Below are 21,030 nucleotides of genomic sequence, written 5' to 3' on the forward strand. Positions count from 1 at the left end.
GTTCCCATTCTTTGGGGGCCTGGCTATGGCTCCAAAAGCTGGGTAAGGAAGGATGGTGCTGTAGTTTGGTTCCTATTGCCCCCAAAGGCCCATTGTTGAAGGCTTGGTCCCTGGATCAGTGATATAGGGTACCTTCAGCAGAAGGGGCCTTGAAGGAGGTCTCCGGGTCACTAGGAGTGTGCCCTTGATGGCAGTGTGGGTCCCACTTCCTGTTCCCTTTTGTTGCCTGGTGATGAGGCGGGCAGGTTTGCTTGGCCATGTGCTCCCTCCATGAGGTGCTGCCTCACCACAGGCCTAAAGCAAAGGGTGACCTGAGCAGGGACTTGACCTTCAAAACCATAAGCCAAAATAAATCTTCTCCTTATAACTATCCCAGAGGACAGCTGAGTAACACAGATGTGTGTGTTGCTGGGGCAGTGCTGCAGAAGGACAGATGTCAGCCCAGCAACTGGCTGGACAAAATGAGGCTGCATGGAGGGTGTACCCAGGTGGGGATGGGGAGGGAATAGGTCCTGGACCTACCAGTACTGCCATCGAAGCCTCCCACTGCGTACAGCAGGTCATTGAGCACGGCCGCACCCAGTGTGCTCCGGCGCTCCTGCATGCTGGCAATGGACGTCCACTGGTCCTTCACACCGTCATACACGTCCACAGTCCGCACCCGCAGGGAGCCATTAAACCCACCCACAGCATACACGTGGCCGGCCATGAACACCACACCTGAGGCACAGGAAACCAAGGCACGAAGGTTAGGTCAGGTGGCTGGCTGAGCACGTTGATGCATGATTACGTGGGAGCAGGCAGGCAACACATAACTCACCACAGAAGACGATCTCCGACTACAGACACCTGGGGGTCACTATGGCGCTCACTGGATTTCTTTTCCCATTTGTTTTTCTAATTTTACTTGATTCAAGCAAATGCCTGAATTTGCTTACTCTCCCAACCACGAAAGAACTGACCACAGAAGGGATAGCCCGAAACCAAGCAGGTAGGGAAGGCAAGGGAGCCTGAAACACACAGGTGTCTGAAGAACTAAGGAGCACTGCATGACTTCCAACACAGGGCACTAATCAGCCAGGAAAACGCAGCTGCTGGACTGGGGGACTCACCGGCTCTGCATCTCCTGGATGGAAGCTCTGCAATCTGATCCCACCGGTCCTCCTCAAAATCATAGCACTCCACGCTGCGGATTGCCTTGGGTGCTTGGCCACCAACCACAATCATGACCTCCAGAAAGACAAGGGGACATTAGCTGGATCTTCCTAACACCAGATTAATGGGTGATCTATCCCTGGTTCTTCTACATGCTTAGTGCCCAGGGGCTATGCGTTATCTGAGCTCCCGGTTTACAGAGGTACATATGTGAAGATGCTGCCACTAGTCACCAACATATATGAATATTAAAGAAAAAGCTAACAAGCCTCTTCCTACAGAAACACAACCATAAGTTCTACAGTTCCAAAATACCCTAGTTGGGGTAATGGTGGGGGTACATTAAGCTTAAGCATCCTCCGCAATCTCAGTACCCCGGAGGACTGGGATGGGAAGTTCAATTTTACAGTGAAACAAACTTGAATATATTTTAGAAGAGTGCAGAATTTGGATGCATTAAGAAAAAAATTATTATTTAAAAGTATTTCTAAATGTCTAGCCTGCAGGGCACACTCATTGCAGTATAGAAAAAAATATTTGTACAATAGTATATGTGTGATGGTTATCACAAAACTTATTTAACTGATGATGCTTTGAAAAATGGCACTAACAGTGGCTATTTCCACAGGTACAGCAGTCACTATCACTGTCGGGCAGTGTTAAGTGTGTCGTCATTCACTTGTCACCATGACCCTGTGATACAGACATTATCATCCACATTGACAGATGAGGGGAGTAAGCTCAGAGAACAAGGCCCAAGGTCACACATGTAGGGGTGGCAGAAGAGAGGCTAAAACTGCAGGCAACCTGACACAGGCCTGAGGCTGGCCCTACCCCTCCTGTTCTGAAGAGTAGGTCCGTAGTCCATGAAAACACAGGTCATTGCATCTGTTTGTCAAAATGTAGGTCACATTTCATTAGTGGGTTATGAAATCAATTCAGTGGGTTACAACTAGTGTACTTTTGTAAACAGGACAGAAAATACCATAGCAAGGATGCTATTTCATGAAATAGCCAGGACACCTGTGTGTCCTCCAGATGGCATTTCCTACTGCAGGACTTGGTCAAAAAAAGGAAAGCCATCGCTAAACTGTGGAACCAACCTAGATGCCCTTCAACTGATGAATGGATAAAGAAAATTTGGTATGTATACACAATGGAATACTATTAAGCATTAAAAGAAAATAAAATCATGGCATTTGAAGGTAAATGGATGGAGTTGGAGAATATAATGCTAAGTGAAGCTAGCCAATCTAAAAAAAAAAAAAACAAATGCCGAATGTTTTCTCAGATATAAGGATGCTGATTTATAATGGGGTTGGGGGGTAGCATGGGTGGATTAGATGAACTCTAGATAGAGCAAGCAGAAGGAGGGGGAGGGAGGGGGAATGGGGGTAGGAAAGAGGGTGGAATGAGATGGATATCATTACCATAAGTACATGTATGAAGACATGAATGGTGTGACTATTTTGTGTACAACCAGAATTATGAAAAATTGTGCTCCATATGTGTAATATGAATTGTAATATATTCTGCTGTCATATATAACAAATCAGAATAAAAGAAATAAAGGAAAGCCATCACTCTGACTGCATTCATTAACAGAACTGCAGTGCATACCTAACTGTGGCACATCCCCATTATTGAGACTCTTGTCACATGCCACCACTAAATAAGAATTAAAATACCAGAACTAACTGTAGTTTACACATTTTAATAACTGGGCACATTCACACTGTTACTGTATGACACAGTACACTCAATTGCGCCCCAATACACTTTCCTGAGCAGAGAGAAAAGGGTAGAGGCCACAGGCAGCCAACACAAGCCACGGGATTGTTTCCTGCAACCTGTCTTATTCACCCAATGGTTCCCAAAATTCAGTGTGCATCAGGTTCACCTGAAGGGCTGTGAAAACACAAACTATGGTCCCCCACTCAGAATTTCTGATTTAGCAGGTCTAGAGTAGGGTTGAGAATATGAATTTATAACAAACTCCCAGGTGATGCTGCTGCTCTGTTCTAGCTTTCATACTTGGAGAACCACTTTTTTAACTCATGGCCTGTAGGAATTTCATAATGATGCTAATGGTATGCCATCAACAATTTTTGCCATTACTAATAATCATAGTGCTTTTTACTTCCCCACAATGTACTCTGGGGGAGAGGACAGAGCATCAAAACCTGCGTGAGCACACACGAGCACAACTCTCAGATGGACATCATCTACCATAAGGGGAAGCAAAACCAGATCAGACAACCATTGCCCAAGATCAACCATTTATGCCCCAAGATGCCAGATTAGGCTCATGCACTGCTCACATGGTGACTGCTGATCACTAGAGTTAGCCCACCAAATTTGAGTCATTCAAAGCTCAGAAATCAGTTCTAACTTCTAAAGCATTCCACAGGAACTCAGGACATAGGTCAGGCTTAAACTACTACTGCTTCCAGGCAGGCTTTCCTGCATGCCTCAACTCAGAAGGTCCCACTGCTCTGTGTCAAGAGCAGCCTTTTTCAGAGAAAAGCTGGATTCTTCCCATCTGTGATTCTTTGCTTACACAGGCAGCCATAAGCAGGTCCAGGGTATACTAATGAACACAGCCTCTCAGCAAACTTCAGGTTATGCCCAACATACTCCTCCAGAGCAGAAAGACTAGTCCTATGTTCATAAGCATACCTAGAACTTGCATTGTCCTAAACTAAACTGAAGGCAAGATGTTGCAAGGATTTTCTTCGAAATCGAATTTCTGGAGTTGAGAGGGAATAAACCCAGATTTTAGTTTTCTCTCTGCAGGATGCCACCCCTCACTCTTGCATACAACATTCCGTCTACTTTAGATATTCTTCCTCTTTTTGATCCTTTTGCTTTAACACCTGCTTATCTTCCAGGTCTTAGTTTACATGTCTCTTCTTCAGAGAGGGCTTCTTTGACTCTGTGTCTGAGCTGCATGTCCCTCTACAGAGTGCTTAGCTACCCTGTGTGCTCTGCTTTGTGCTGTGACCATTTAGTGATTTGTCTGTCTTCCCACCTAGACAGTAAACCCTACCAGGACAGAAAATCTGTCTGCATCAATCACCAAAATAATCCAAATAATGTCCTTATATTGCCAGGTAAAACTGAGGGCTCAGATGTTTCTTTGAAATTAAAAAATTAATGAATAAAAAGTAAATAGCAAGGAGTCAAATGAAAAAAAATAATCAAATGAAAAAAATATAAAACTGGAATGTCACTTTCTTTGGTTAAGATGTGTTGGAACACTAGATTACAATTCTGGCAATATTGAGGAAAACAAATGATATAAAAAAAGGAAAAGTAAGAGATTTTCCCACCTTTGACTCAACCATCAGAACAAAGCATTACTTGTTCCTTGCACAAAGTATCAAGCTTCTTCTTTAAATTAAAAAAAAAAAAAAAAAAGGTAAAGCTTTCAAGAAACCTCACCATGTCCTAGAAACTGTCTCCTGCCAAGTGAGGGGGCACATTCATACTGGAGAAAATCCACCACTGTGGAAGAACTTTCATCGTAACACAGAAACAATATTACAGAAATGGAAAGTTTCTCATGTTAAAATAAAACCTGAGTACAAGGACAAAAATAATACAGGACACATTTTCAAAATAAACTTGCCTCTGAGCTCACAAAAACACTAATGAGAAATGACTTTTAACATTCAAACCTTATATGATAGTCTGAAAAGAGGAACTGTAAAGGTTTTGGTAGGGTAGGATGGTCACTTCTGAGGGGGATGGTGGATCAAAGCAGCAAGGAGAAGCAAGCATACATTCTGCTTCTTTGCAGGTATAAGAAATCCAATTTTTATGGCAGTTATTGCAAGAAGCCATTTGTACAAGGAGCACAGTATCCCCCATTGTGGTGATCATGCAGAGTATAAAGAATAAATTTCCTATCTTGACTACTATAGAGAAGTTGTTTCCATAGATACCTGATCTTAACAACCAATTAGGCAAATATGAGTATTCCCAAAGTCTACATGTGTTACATCTCTGAAATTACAAACTTCTTGCTGCTTAAGACCACAGGCTGTTAGGGCAAGGACAGACTTAAACCATTTTCTCTGGGGAGCCCTCACCCAGGCCCAGGTAGTTCAACAGGGATATCCCTTTCTTTCCCCAACACTGATAAACCCCAGCTTACTAAAGACTTATGAGGTCTTCAACAAAGACAATGGAATCACATCAGCTTCTTTTATTGATCACTATTTTTTAAAAAGTGACAGGGTCTCACTATGTTGTCTAGGTTGGCCCCAAACTCTTGGGCTCTAGTTGTCCTCTGCCTCAGCCTTCCCAGGACTACAGTCTCCATCCATCACACCTAGCAATGATTACTATTTTTTAACATTTTGTATAAGCATAATTGGTAATATAGGAATCCTAATAAGCCCAAGAACTGATTCTGGTCTAACAATGATGCTGGACTGAACATCATTTAATCACTCCTGAGGAATGCAATGTCCTCGGGAGTCTTGCTAGTTGCCTCAGGATCCTGATCCCAGGTCTCCACTGTGTTAAAGGCTGCAGACATTCTGGTGCCTGGAAAGCTCTGGTTTGTAGAACATGAGTGGTTATTCGACATCTCTCAAAGAAAACACCCTCTCACTTCGGAAGGTAAAAGGGACATTTATTTTAGTGAGACCATGGAAAGACAACCTGATTTCTTAGAAAAGAAATTCCAGAATAACAAGTTTTTCATACATATATAATGTTCTTTTGCATAGATCATTCTAGTTCTACCAGTATGACTGGGATTGAAGGCATGTTGGTCTCTCCTCACTGAAATGATAACCACTCTGTCTAAGAACCATTAGATCGGAGAGACTAGTCAGGAAAAGGGACAGTTGGTGAACAGAACAGAGCTTTCAAGACCCTAACCCTGGCCTAGGGCTACAGAAGTCATTGGCATCTCCACTCAGGTGAAAGGAGCAACCTGGGCTCTGCACAGTTTCTTCACAGGGCAAGAGCAGAGTATGTCCAAACTCTATTCCATGACCAGCGAGCTGGGCAGAAGGCAGGCCCAGCCAGTCGGTCCCTCGGGCCAGGGCAGGAAGTGAGTCTCTCTTACCCTGGTGCGTGGGGCCGCAGGGCTAACACCAAAAATTCATCCGAAGGAGGGCGTCCAGGTCGAGCCAGCAGACTTGTCCCAGCAGGTTCCTGAGCAACAGCTGCTCCCGGTAAGTATCGACAGGCAAGGTGCAGAGACGATGGGGGTTTGAGAACCAGGCAACATGAGAGCAAAGCCCAGGGAGAGGATGGAAAGGATGAAAAAATGGGCATTGGGTTGAGACACCTCTGGACTCACATGTCACTAATCGGCTGCGTGACCACAGGCAAGACATTTAACCTTGCTAAGCCTTATTTTCAACACCCACAGCATCATGATAACAGGATATTTCTCATAGGGTGTAAATAGTAACTACTAAATTTTAGATCATATTATTAGATCAACACCAGCATCATTATTATGGTTTAAAACAGTTGCTTAAAAAACAAACTCTTGGGCTGGGGATGTGGCTCAAGCGGTAACGTGCTCGCCTGGCATGCGTGCGGCCTGGGTTCGATCCCAGCACCACATACAAACAAAGATATTGTGTCTGCCGAAAACTGAAAAATAAATATTAAAATTCTCTCTCTCTTAAAAAAAAAAACCAAAAAACAAAAAAACAAACTCTTAACAAGTTATAGAAAAGAAACTTATGGATGGAATTATAAGTACTACTAAAAATTCCAGGGGTGATACAGGCACATTTTCAAGACCTGCCACCCCCCAGTATTTTTGCTAGGGTATGGACCAACATGGAAGAGAGGCAGTGCCCATTGAGAAACCTGGTCCAGATGAGAGGTCATCCTACCCACCTGCCAGCAGCCTCTACTCCCAACATCATCTGAAAGCAGGCCAGCCCACTCAGAAGCAAGCTGCCTCCTTCCAGCTTGAATGACTTTTTGGTGTCATTTTTAAAGAGTTGAGCATGGATGCCAACTGAACAAGAATGACAGTGAAAAGTGCCAGGTTCAGTACACTTGTAAAGGATTCATTTACATCTTCCTGGAACCTCATTTCTCTGCTGCCATCTGTGGAGCAGGGCGATGTAGGAGGGCTCCAAGTGGCTGAGAGACAGCCTCTGGTTGTCCCTGGCAACACAGCCTCAGGGAAAGTGCAGGGCGGTGAATGTGTGGGAGCCAAGATGATGCTATTATCTGTTCCGGCTTGAATGTGTCAGTATGATCTGTGCATCAACAGCTCAGGAAAAACACCCTTATAACCTTCTACAGGGATCTCAAGGCACAATCCCATTCCTTTCAGGGAAGATACTTGGCGGTAAATTGATTCACTGGCAAGAATTGCAAAGGATGGTGCAAATCTCTCTCCACCAGTTCGTTTCTTGAAGTTGCTCTTTCAGAAAGCCTATCTGGACTGAATTCATAAAAGCCCAAAAGTCCTTGGAATTCCTGAGGCTGCTCCTCCAACTAGAGTAATTACCTCCTGACTCCTCCTCTTCCTCCACTTATTTGGTCTTTGACAAAGTTCTATCTTTAAGGAGTCTCTAAAGGGTAGGAATCAGTTTACTTTCCATACATGACCCATCTAAAAGCCTACTGTGGAGCTGAGAAGCAATATCATAGAACAGTTCAGAGCTTAGGTCTAGGGCCAGTCGTTCAAGGCTTAAATTTGAGCTCAGCCATTGACTACTTGTGCTTTAAAGATTGGTCACAAATCTTTTGATCCTCCTACACTCACATATGGGCGTTATTCCTTTCCCCCTGAGTGCAGGCTAGCCTTAATGATTTGTATCTAGTAAATAAAATATGCAAAAGTAATAGGCATTGATTTTGAGGTGAGGTTATAAAAAGGCTGAAGTTTCTGCCTCTCATTTTCTTGCTCTAGAGTCACATGCTCTGCAGAAGCCAGCTACCACATCATGAGGATTCTCAAGTGGCTTATGGAGAGGTCCATGTCCAGAATCTGAGGTCTGCCAGCAGCCATGTGAGCAAGCTTAGAATCGGTCGTTCCCAAATAAGCCTGTCGATGACTGCAACCCTGACCAATACCTTGACTTTATGAGAGACCCAGAGAATGAAGGGCCCAGCTAAGCCACTCTGGGATGCCTGCCCACAGAAACTATGAGATAAACAATGTTTTTATGATAAGCCACCAAGGTTAGGGAAAATTGTAATGCAGAAATAGATAACTAATGAGCAGGTGATATAACCTAAGATCCAATTTCCTTATGTGCAAAATTGGGATAATTACAATTATGAAACTCCTGTGAGATAATAAATGAAAATCACTTAGCCCAGTGTTTGGCACATCATGAGAGCTTAGTAACTGAGATGTGCTGTTACCATCACTGTAGGGATTAGTACTGTGCAATGCTAAAAAGCCTAGGCTTCAAGGTTACCAAATTTGGATTCAAGTCCTTGCACTGCCACCTAAGAGCTATAAAAGTCTAGGCAAATCACTTAGTCTTACTGGGTCTCAATTTTTTCCAACATCAGCACTTCCACACTCATTGTGAAGACAAAATCATGTATATTTAGAGCTTAAACTACAAACAAACTGCTCAGTCATTGACATTTAAACAATACTACTTCATCATCATTGATGCTTTTGGTGATATGAACAATGACCCAGGAAGAAACAAAATGCAAAGTACACATAACCCTAAGTGGCCATCAGAAGGTATGAGCCAGTTCTCTCCTGTGGTCCTCTGAACCAGGTTCTGGGTGTGTGCTCCCAGGGACAATTTGTGTTTGACCCTGAAGATTCAGCTCAGGCTTTAGCTCCTACTAAAAGTTTTCCTCTACCTGTCTCTATGCTCCTAGAGTACCCTGACAGTCCCCCATGGTGGCACTGAAATTTTACCCTATAGTTATCCTTCACATCTGTCTATGCTCCTCCCCAGTCAGAGAATTCCTTAGATGAGAGACCACCTCACAAGAGCCCTTGAGGCACTAGCACCTACCTCACTGCCTAGCAATTAGTGATTTCTCCACAGAAGTGTGTTAGATGAGTGAATTGATAAGTTAATATGTGAGAGCCTATAGATTGTTGCTGAGTTTTAGAGGGAAGTTGTTTGTTCAATCCAGGTTCCTCACAATTCTTCTAATCTCTCATGAATGAAGGCAATATTGAATGCCTTTGGGGTTGAACCAAATTTCTAGGCCCAACCTACATTAGTGATCAAAAGAGGCTATAAAGACATAAATACTTACTACATCCATGCAAAAGCTCATGTATAAATGCCAAAAGCATTGGGGGAAATAGTGAGGGATGATATAAATGGTAAGGTCTAAAGCTCCATAAAATTACTTCTTTAAAAATATATCTTTCATTCATGAAAATGTTTACTATTGCCCACCCTGTGCCAGGATCTGGGCTGGGTGCCAAGGACACAGATGAGTAATGCCTGCTGTCATGGAACCAACAGTTTAGTGGAAGAACTGACGCTATAGAAGACAAGTCCAAAAAATCTGCCCAGAGAGTCAGCCTGGGGTACTCAGCAATCTCCTGAAGATACTTGCCTTATGTTCAGACTCCAGTGAAGTCATCACCACCTAAACCCTTCCTTCTCCATTAAATAACCTTTCTACCAATTGCATTTCTACATATTAGAAATAAACTATTAAAAATTTGAATTTAAAGACGCGAAAATAGCATAAAAATTTAATTTCTGTTCTTTCAAGTATAGCCATTATGAAAAAGAAAATGGAGGTTACTAAAAAATTAAGGATAAATCTGACAAAAGCCATGTAAGACCCATACATGGACAACTATAAGTCATCAGAGAGAAAGGCAGGTGTGGTGGCACATGCCTGTAATCCCAGCAGCTCTGGAGGCTGAGACAGGAGGATCACAAGTTTAAAGCCCGCCTTAGCTACTTAGTGGGTTCCTAAGGAACTCAGCAAGACACTGTCTCTAAATAAAATATAAAAAGGGCTTGGGGGAACTGGGGCTGTGGCTCAGTGGGAGAGTGCTCTCCTAGCATATGTGAGGCCCTGAGTTCGATCCTCAGCACCACATGTAAATAAATAAAATAAAGGTATTGTGTCCACCTACAACTAAAAAACAAATTTAAAAAGGCAAGGGGGTGTGGGTTGGGTGTAGTGNGGGGGGAGGCTGGGGGATGTGGCTCAGTGGTTAAGTGCCACTGGGTTTAATCCCTACCAAAAAAAAAAAAAAAATCAGTGAGAGGAATCAAAGGAAATCTGAATGAAAGGAAATATATGGTGTGTTCATGAATCAAAAGATTTAGTATTGATGGAAATTCCCTTTAATTGACCTAGAGATTAAATATAACTCTAATCAAATCTGCATACCTTATTTGTAGAAATAATTAAGCTGATTCTTAAATTAAAAGGACTTTAGAATAAAAGAAAAACTTTGAAGAACAAAACTGGAAAACTCATACTATCTTGACTTACTATAAAGTTAGTAACCAAGGCAACATGGTATTGGTATAAAGACAGACAAATTGAAAAATGGAACAGAACAGAATCCAGAAATAGACTAACACATATATTATTATTATGTGTTAATTAATTATTTACAACAAAAGTGAAGTACTTTGATGGAAGAAGAATCTTTCCCATAAATGGTATGAAACAACTGTATATTAACATGCAAAATAAATCAAACTTGATTCTTAACTCTCATACCATATTTTTAAAAAACCAACTACTCAAAATGGACTATAGACGGAAATGTAAAATCTAAAACTTCGAAACTTCAAGAAGAAAATACAGGAGAAAATCTTTGTGATGTTAGGCGAGACAAAGATTTTTTTTAAAGATAGAATACAAAACAAACTATAACAACAAAACTGAAAAAAATAATAATTTCTGTACTTTGGTATAGCCATTATGAAAAAGAAAATGGAGATTACTCAAAAAATTAAAAGTAGGACTATTATACAATCCAGCAACCCCATGACTGAGGATATATCTGAAATCAGTATGCGCAAATATACTCTGCACTCCTGTATTCACTGCAAATTATTCACAATAGCTAAAAGATAGAGTCATCCTTTGTCCATCAATGGACAAGGAGATAAGAAAAATGTGGTGTGTATGCACAGAGGAATATCACTCCAGCTTTAAAAAGAAGTACACCTTATTATTTACAGCATAGTTGGATCTGAAGGACATAAGTGAAAGAAGCCAGGCCAGAACAATATATATTGCATGATCTCTCATAGATGCATAATCTTGAAAAAGCAAACTTCCAGAGGCAGAGTAGAATGGTGGTTCCTAAGAGATGAGGGGAAGGAGCAGGGTTGGAGAGGTATTGATCAAAGGATACAAAATTTTGTTTAGACAGGAGGAATAAGCTCAAGAGCTCTGTTGTACAATATGGTAACTATAGTTAGTTGTATTGTTATATTGTTGCAAATCAATAAAAGAGTAAATTTTAAATGTTCTCACTCTAAAAAATGATAAGTATGTGAGGTAATGCATAGGTTAGCTAGCTTAATTTAGCTATTCAACAATGTACACATATTTCAAATCATCCTGTTGTACATGACAAATACATATAATCTTTCCCTATTAATTCAAATTATCAAAAAGAATTTAAATCTGCTCTTCCAAAGATACTGTTAAGAAAATGAAAAGATAAGGCAGATTGGGAGAAAATACTACAAAGTTAAGAAGTAACCTGTAAACTAAGAAGAAAATACTTGAAGTACATACATACAGAGGCCTCATCTCTTTAATGTAGAAAGGGCCCTTTAAAACTATTAATAAAAAACACAATGCAACAGAAAAATGGGCAAGGACACGAAAAGAGATTCCCCCCAACAGAAATACAAAGGACAATAGTCATATGAAACTGAGATTAATCTCACAATTAAAGCAATGCAAACTAAAACAAAATGTCATCTTATAAAGAATATTTGGCACAGAAATGTTCATAATACAAAAAATGGAAAATACTGCAAAGTCCACCAAGAGAGGACAATTAAATACATAGGTACAGAAAACACAAATACTATGTACCCATTACAATTTAAATGCTGGTTTCACCCATGTTGATATCACATTAAAAGTAATCTATGGCATATAGTTGAGTGGGGGAAAACATTTCAATCTGTATAACAAGAGTGTTAATCTGAAAGTATACATTTTCATCTATTTGTGAGTAAGTGTACAGAGATAAATGTTGGAAAGATAACTCACCAAAATAGTAGCAGTGATTGTCCCTGGGAGAGAGTTCAGGTGACTTTAATTTTATTTTTACATTGTAGCATCCTTTAAATAAACTACAATGAGCACATACTTCTATTGTTAAAGAAAGCTAAATTACTTTTATTTTAAAAAAAATAAGATGTTTCAATGCAAAATTTCAACAACAAAATTAAAAAGGGCATCAAGTTGCAGCCAGACAAATGGCCAGACAGGCCAAGGCCCTCTCCTTGAGGCTGCACCTTCCTCTGACCAGCATTGGACACATGGGAAGACAACTAAGTGTACACTATCAGATACACAGGCAAAGCTAGGTACAGAAGGACAGAGTTCACAGAGGGTTTGGAGGGTGAGGATGACTCAGTGAAAACATAGGTTCTACCACATTAACAGTGGTGATGTCAGGACAAATCACCTCAATTTCCTTCTTTGTAGACCTGGGTAATAACTTGTCTCTACCTCTTGGGGTGTGAAGTTTAAATGAGATACACATGTGAGCTGGGCATGGTGATGTACACTGTAATGCCAGCAACTTGGGGCGAGGGGGGATGACAAGGGGGGGTGGGGGGTAGGGGGGTGAGGCAGGAGGATTGCAGCCTAGGCAACTTAGCAATACCCTGACTCAAAGTAAAATAAAAATTTTAGAAGGGGCTGGGGATGTAGCTCAGTGGTAGAGTGTTTCCTCAGTGTGTGCAAGGGCCTGGTTTCAATCCCCAGTATCATGAAAATAAAAAGCTATGTATGTGACACCCTCACTTAGGGCTTAGCCCATAACGTGCACTTAAGATCAGCTGTTTATATTATTATCTGGGACATTTGTGATAGTTGTTCACATTGCCACCACTCTATTCCCCATGATCCAGGGTCATGGAACAGAGTGTAAAGAAGGAACTTCAAACCTCAGAGAATCCCAACATCAAGTTTTGGACAACAAAACCTATTGTTCTCTATCCCTACGGAACTTTCTTAGAAGCAGCAGGCAAAGAGGATGGCAGCCAGCTAGAGAGGGGAGGTTGACAACAAAGCAAGGGCCCAAATAATTTCCTGTGCTACCCACTGTGTCATTCTCTCCTCCCAACTTCCCTCCCATGTTGCCTGGGACCTTCCCCCAGACAACACTATGTCAGGATCCCAGAAAGACTGATCAATTGCTATATCCCTTTCTCTGCAAATAAGGGACCTGAGGGCCAGAGGCAAGAACCCTACCGAGAACCAAGCAGTCAGCAAGCCTCTCAACCAGAGGGTCCCCTCCTGTGCTTGTCCTTCCCTCTGCTGGCTGCTTCTTCACAAGTTCTCATTTCCCCTACTTCCTCCCCCTACTTCATTACCTGTTGGGATTCTTCAAGGCCCCTTCTCTTCTCTGGCAGCCCTAATGGTCCTTTATGTCCCTCCCTGTTGTGAGAGAGGAACCGAACTGGGACTTTTTTTTTTTTTTACACTATAAGAATGTTTATGGCTGTCACTAAGCGAAGACCAACAGAGCCATCCCTCTTTTAATAGGAAGGAAGCACAAACCATGGCATGAAGTGAGAAGGTGGGGCAGGATGGAAGAGTTATGAGTTATTCTCAACCCCAACGACACTGGAGTTTTCCTTGAAACTCCTAGGAAAGGAATACCCCAGAAGAGAGGAGTACTAGCCAAAGGAACCAGCAGATTCTGTGTCCTAGGTCTTAAATGCAACCAAGATGTAGGTAGGGTAGGCAGGAGTGAGGAAGGATGTGGAGTGTGAATGGAAAAGCATTTTTCTAGGATGTGGTCCTGACTCTGGGCAGTGGCCAGGCTGGGGCTTACCTTAGGCAGGCTTACTGGAGTCCTGGGCTTGGTTCTAGGGTTCTTAATCAAGAGTCTCTGATCCAGGGGGAGCAGATGGTATTTCATGGCCTCGATGAGGAAGTCCTTACAGGTGTTGTTATTCTTTATCAAAGCCTCTTCTTCAACTGTCTGGAGGTAACAACCCACAGGTAACACTGGAACAGAGCCTGGCCCCATTTCTTAAGCCCTGTCTCTGGGGTGGGTCATTCCTGCATTCTCTCATTCATTTCTGTATCATCTCATCTCACACCCAAAGAGAAAGATCCACAGAGTTATAACTTAGTGCTCACCTCCTGGATTTTAAGAGCACAGGATTAAGTGATCAAGCTCTGGCCTAAGACAGGGATGCAAATCCCAGCTGCACCATTCATCTCTGATCCTCAGTTTTCTCGTCTGTAAAACAGGTGTATTAAAAGCACCTAGAACCCCATTAGTTTTGTTTGCTTGTACGCTGAGGTTTAGATGAATTTATGCAAAATAAAAAATAAGGAGTTGCCTGAAAATCTCTTCCTGCATTCCTCTTGGTTTGAATGCTTTATAATGTGTAGGGCAAATGGTCAGAGATCTGAGAGAAGAGGGAGGGAGGGAGGGAAAGAAGAAAGAAGACAGGATCCAAGGGACAAACTTTGAAGGCACTGGTAAAATAAGATGGTCAAGATGGTCTTATAGCAAAAGTTTCAGGGAGAAAACTGGCCAGTGAGGCTCTAACTGAGTACTGACACTAGAGCAGAAAGAATGTCCTATACAAAATCCCATCTACTGACCTCATCTGATACTCCATCTACGCTGGGATCTCACTTCTCTACCTGGTATTCAGACCTCAGGACCTAAGCAGGACTTCAGCAAATGCAAGCCTACATGCTCCATAAGTAGGCAAGGGTGCATTCTGGTACTCTGGCTCTTAAATAGCATCTCTTCAGCCCAGTTCATATCACTATGTGACATATCTGGAATGAACAGCAGGGTCTTCTGAGGCCACTTGATGGTGGGAAACATCAATTCCATTCAACAGCTAACACTGATTGGATGTCTCCTGGTTGGGCAGCCCTGTGCTGGCCCCCAGGAAGAAAATGATGAGTAAGACAAGGTTTCTGACCTGAGGATTGGACCTGATTCAAGTCCAATCACAGAATGAGAAAGGGCTCCCACTTCAATCATCTCAACCCTCCAAACAATCAGCACAAGGCCTGGCTGAGCCTCTCCTGGGACCCCATCTATTGCTAAGAATGAAAATAGGGCCAGGGTCATCATCCACTGGGCAACGCTGGAGCTGGCAGGAAAAAGAAGAATTGGCAAGTCAAAGCCTCTGCCACCTCTGGGCATCTTCTTCCCCAAGAAAACTCCCTACAGCCTTGAAAGATATTTTTTTTTAACCTTCCCATTAGGGGCCTAAACCAGGATGGTACAAATCATAAATGTGGGGGGTTAAAAAATAAAAGGGGTGGGAGAAAATCTCTAGAAAAGCTAGGGAGAAAGGAAAATTGCTCAAGCAGCTACTTTTCCCAAAGAATTCATTCAGCTTGAACTAAAAGCTCCCCCCTAGAGAGTTCATAGGTACAGAGTTTCAATGTGGGATGATGAAAGTTTTGGAAATGGATATGGTGATGGTTGTGCAGCACTGTGAATATAATAAATGCCCTGTATCATATACTCAAAAACAGTCAAAATCACAAAGTTTGACAGGCATGGTAGAACACGCCTATAATCCCAGCGGCTCGGGAAGCTGAGGTAGGGAGATCAAGAATTCAAAGCCAGCCTCAGCAAGGCCCTAAGCAACTCAGAAAGACCCTGTCTCTAAATAAAATATTAAAAAGGGCTAGGGAGGTGTCTCAGTGGTTAAGCACCTCTGGGTTCAATCCCTGGTACCAAAAAAAACAATCACAAAGTTTATGTTAAATATGTGTATGTGTTTATTATCAAAACACAGCATGTTATAAATTTAGAATATCTAAAAATGCTTAGTAAAAGCCTAATTAACTTTAGCTATTGTGAGGCGCAGATGCCAGGCAGTGTTGGTTGCAAGAGTTTTCCCTCTCTCCCTTCCTCTTGCATCATGGTCAGCCATCCCCAGCAGGTCTGAAGTTTCAAGGGCAAATGAATGCTGAGGAAACATCCTTTCCCAAAAGTGTTCACCCTGTGAGGCCTAATAAAAGTCCTTTTAGAAAAGGAGTCCCATACAACAGTTCTCACACCCAGTGCCTCTGACCTCCTCCTTTTCCAGGTCCAGACCGTATTTTGCCATAATAATCCAGGAACTATCTCCTAATATCTTTGTTAGTCGTGGACACTTAATGGAGGTCTCTAAGTCCCCTTTACCTTTCACTGGAACCCAGGTCCCTGGCTGCCCACCCTGCCTTCAGTCAGTTTCCCACAGGACAGTGGGAAAACCTACTGTGACAATGAGAGGCAAATCAGTCCCTCTGCTTCCCTTTCCTACAGCAGGGATACCATGCCACCAGGTGGCACTAGTATCCTCCAAGGTAGCATGCAGGGTCCTTATAAAGGCTTCAAGGGTGTCCCTCAGTGCTGCAAAGAAGGCTGAGGTGTACAGATTCAGAGGACATTGTACTGACCCCTTAGGCCTATGGCCAGCAGCGTCAGGAGCAGAGGACTTTACAAGTGCTCACAAGAACAGCATGGTACTCATAGTCCCAAGGACAGTGGTAATATTAACTAGTATTCACTGATCACTGTGTGACAGGCTTTATGTGGACCATCTCATTTTGCTCCAAACAATCCTACCAGGGCAAGTGCTATTTTGACCAGATGAGAAAACTGAGGTTTCAAGGGGTTAAGTATGGCACAGGATAACAGGAGCTGGCTGTCAGACTGCTAAGCCTCCTCATTTATTCTTGCATCATACCTTTCCTTCCTTCCAGAGACCCTCCAGGACAGCTGAGGGGTGGCCTACTTCCTCAATGTTTAGTTTGGTTCACATATTTTAAGCTTTGACTCCCTGCTTGTAAGAGTATCTAATGCCACTTACTACTGTTCAAAATGAGCCATGTAATGGGGAAATGGAATAAAGAGCAACAAAGGTGGCAGCTGGCAGAACCGTGTGCCTCAGGGTCTGGCTGCTGTGGATTTGAATCCTGACTCTCCCCAGGTGGTTGGTGACCCCTGAGGGCAACCCAATCCACAGCCTCAAGGGCCAAAGTGGTAAATAGAGTGTTGTAATATTTGCCTCACAGGCTGATTACAAGGTTTAAGTAAGGAAATAGGTGGCACTAGAGGGACATCCTATAATTTTAAAATTTTCTTTCCTTTCTTGGAAGAAGTAGAGGTAGTCTGTGTTCTAGGCACCTGTGAAAAGCTGATTTTCACAGTCCTGAGTTGGGCTCCAACTTGTTTAGAGCAGAAGGGTAACAAAGAAATATTATGAAAATGACTCTTCTGGCTTTGGGCATCTATAGGGAAAGCAGCTAATTTTATAGAACACTTGTTAAGCCAGGCTTCAGGCTTACATACCGACAACTTGTTTCTGGAAGGAGATACTGAGGCTTGAATAAAAACTCAAAACGAGTAAGTAGTGGAGCATGGACTGAAACCTACACAGCTTATCCTCAAACCTATGCTTTTAAGCTCTACTTCAAACTTAACCCAGTTGGTTGGTGCCCGCAACACACACAGAAGATCTATTGATCTCAACTATGCCATGCAACCAGAGTGGCCTCTGCTGTCCCTTGAGGCTTCGGTGGACAGGCCAGCACGCACCTGCACTAGATAATCCCTGGGCAAGAGAGGGAGTCGGACGTGTTCCATCAGTTTTGCCATATGCTCTAAACGGGTCTCTTTCTCATAATTGATCCAGGAAATCACAGCTTCAAACACCTATAAAGAAAAGAAGGAACACTTTCAAATAACTTGCTCAATCTATAAAAAGAAAAAAGTTATAATTCATCTGCAAAAGTGTTTAACATAAGATTCAATGTTTAAAATAAAACAAAAGCTTTTTTATTATATGTTCTCAAGAGTGAATACGCACATATATGCCTACAATAAACCTGCTCTCCCCAATGTAGAATCATCGTGGTTCATTCTAAAATAAAAATCAGTTCCAATAGTTATTTAAGGGTAGAAATATAGAACAATAACTGTGAACCAAATGTTTAAAGGTGGCTGCAGAGGACCAGATGTCCTGGGGGCAATGCCACACTCCTCCAGCATTGCTCTCCTCTCTAATCTCCCCTGCACATTCAGTGCAGAATGAAAATTGTAAGAAGGCCTTCTGCCTGCAGCTGGCTGTGATGATGACTGTGACACTGAATACAGAGAAGGGCAGACATTTCTCCTTGGATTTAACTTCTCTCTTGAGGAGAGATTTCATTTCTATGTAAATCAAAACTGGAGGGCTTGGAACCAAAAAGAGGATAGGTGGTTTGGATGTTTATTTTGCTCAAAGCTAAGTCTAAATTCAAACTCTGCACCACCATGCACAGACAGGAAAAAAAAAAAAAAAAAAACAGTGTTGGTGAGGCTGTGGGGAAACCAGTAATGTCAGTGGAAATTTACTAGATAAATATGGCTTTTTAAGAGAAGAGGGAAGAATTTGGCAATATCAATCAAAAGTGTAAATGTGCATATTGTGACCTGGAAAGGCCACTTCTAGAGCCCTAGACTACAAAAACACTCATAGAAGAGCACAAGAACAACAAGTGTCCAAGATGTTTGCTGCAGCACTTTCATAAAAGGACAAAAAAGGAACAACCTAAAGTTCACTAACAAAGAAGTTATTAAAATATCATCTCTATTATTGGTTTCAGCTTTCAAAAAGAATAAAATAAGACGCCTTCTTGTACATGAAAACAAGAAAGTGCTCTCAGAAACTGTGGTATACACACTGGAATATTTCTCAGCATTAGAAGAGAATAAAATTACGGCATTTGCAGGTAAATGGATGGAGTTGGAGAATATCATGCTAAGCCAATCCTCAAAAAACAAAGGCCAAACGTTCTCTCTGATAATGGTAGAAAGTGGGCGGGCGGGGCACATGTTGGGAGAATGGAGGAACTCTGGGAAGAGAGGAGGGGGTATGGGAGAAGGAAAGATGGTGGAATGAGATGAACATTACCCTAAGTACATGAATGACCGCACATATGATGCGACTCTACATTGTGCACAATCAAAGAAATGAAAAGTTGTGCTCTCTTTGTGTACAATGAATCAAAAAATGCATCTGTCTTGTATAACTAATTAGAACAAATTTAAAAAGGGGAAAAAAGTGCTCTCAGATTAAAGAGGACATGCCAAAAGGTCACAGAAATAAATGGATGGGACCTTCACTGCCAACACTTGGAACAACTCAAACATCAAAGAGAATAATGAAAAAATGAGATCAGGGCTGCTCTGGTGGGGTGAGATTTCAGGAAATGACTAGGGAAGAGGCCAAAGATTTTTGGAGGTAATGGATATGTATCTTTATAGGGTAGACACTATATGTCATACACATTTGTCAAAACTAATCAGATTGTACCTTAATATCTGTACATTTCACTGTGTGCAAACCATACCTCAACAGAATCTTAATTTTAAAAATATAGTAATGGATTACAATACAATAAATTTTATAAAGAAACCATTAATTCCTAGGATAATGTGAAAAGTATCGAAGGGCTCTTCTTTAGAAAAGTGGTAAATGAGAAGGAATGACAAAATTAGAAAAACAGTATTTTGCAAAAACCACCAATGTGATAACTGATTCAGCAAGGATCACCAATGAAAGCTAGAATCAAAAGTTTTTGTGAAACAAGAAATTCACAAATTATCATCCCAAAGATTTATTTACACAGCAGGGGAAAGATACCCTCAAACAGGAGAACAGACGAATATCACCTTAAACAAGGGATCAAACTTACCACCAATAATAGGACAAACTTACATTCCTGATTGTGATTTAATGGAGAGGACACAGCACCCCCAATGTGTATTTTTATGATAATGTTTAACCTGAATGTTATAGTACAGAGACAATCAGACAAATCAGTTTGGAGCCTCTACAAGAAGGTTGGGCTGAATTCTTCAAAATGTAATATAATGAAAAATGAAAAAGAATCAGGGGGATGGTTATAGATTAATGAGATTTTGAGACATGATAACTAACTACCATACACAAACCTTTGGATTATGGATTAAAAAGAAATAGGGGGACCATTAGGAAAATCTGAATACTGATTATTTGGTAGACAACACTTATGTTATCAATGTTAAATTTCTTTGGCATAAAAATGATTTTATGGTTAGAAAATAACGTCTGGGAGGTGCATACTAAAATATTTAGGAGTGAAGTATCATGTATCTACAATTTACTGCTAAACGGTTCATCAAAATGAGACATCAAGTCTGTAGAGAGAAAAATAAAGCAAAATATTAACTAGTGAATCTCAGTAAAAAGTATGTAGATGTTCATTCTTCAAACTTTACAATATGTTCGATGTTTTCAAAATAAAAAGTGAAGAAAAAAAGATAAATTCTAAGGGAAAATGATAGATGGGGCAATAAAATTTACAACCTGACATAAAGTTGAAATAAAAGCTTATCTACTAAGAGAAAAAAATTTCCAATTTCTCTTAACTTATTTTTTCTTTATGTTTGCTACGTTAATAATGCTTTGTACCTAAAATTCTTAGTTCTATTTCCTAGATACATCTTAAGTCTGAACAGGCATAACTTTATTTATTTATTTATTTATTTATTTATTTATTTATTTATTTATTTATTTTTTGAGAGAGAGAGAATTTTTTAATATTTATTTTTTAGTTTTCGGCGGACACAACATCTTTGTTTGTATGTGGTGCTGAGGATCGAACCCAGGCCGCACGCATGCCAGGCGAGCGCGCTACCACTTGAGCCACATCCCCAGCCCC

The 21,030-nt window shown here is 41.4% G+C and overlaps 1 protein-coding gene across 4 annotated transcripts in view; it reads right to left on the bottom strand.

The window, feature by feature from the left end:
* Klhl3 (kelch like family member 3) overlaps positions 1 to 21,030 on the bottom strand; it is a 107,129-nt gene that overhangs the window by 17,944 nt on the left and 68,155 nt on the right. For all 4 annotated transcript variants that reach the window (XM_015488591.2, XM_048792275.1, XM_048792276.1 and 1 more), the window contains 4 exons: positions 17,882 to 17,998; positions 14,147 to 14,296; positions 1,113 to 1,230; positions 523 to 720 (listed from right to left, as the gene is read on the bottom strand). In XM_015488591.2, the coding sequence (XP_015344077.2) occupies positions 523 to 720; positions 1,113 to 1,230; positions 14,147 to 14,296; positions 17,882 to 17,998 (583 nt within the window). The remainder of the gene's footprint in view (positions 1 to 522; positions 721 to 1,112; positions 1,231 to 14,146; positions 14,297 to 17,881; positions 17,999 to 21,030) is intronic.

This window comes from Marmota marmota, unplaced genomic scaffold (genome assembly GCF_001458135.2).
Source record: "Marmota marmota marmota unplaced genomic scaffold, marMar, whole genome shotgun sequence".
Taxonomy (NCBI): Eukaryota; Metazoa; Chordata; class Mammalia; order Rodentia; family Sciuridae; genus Marmota; species Marmota marmota.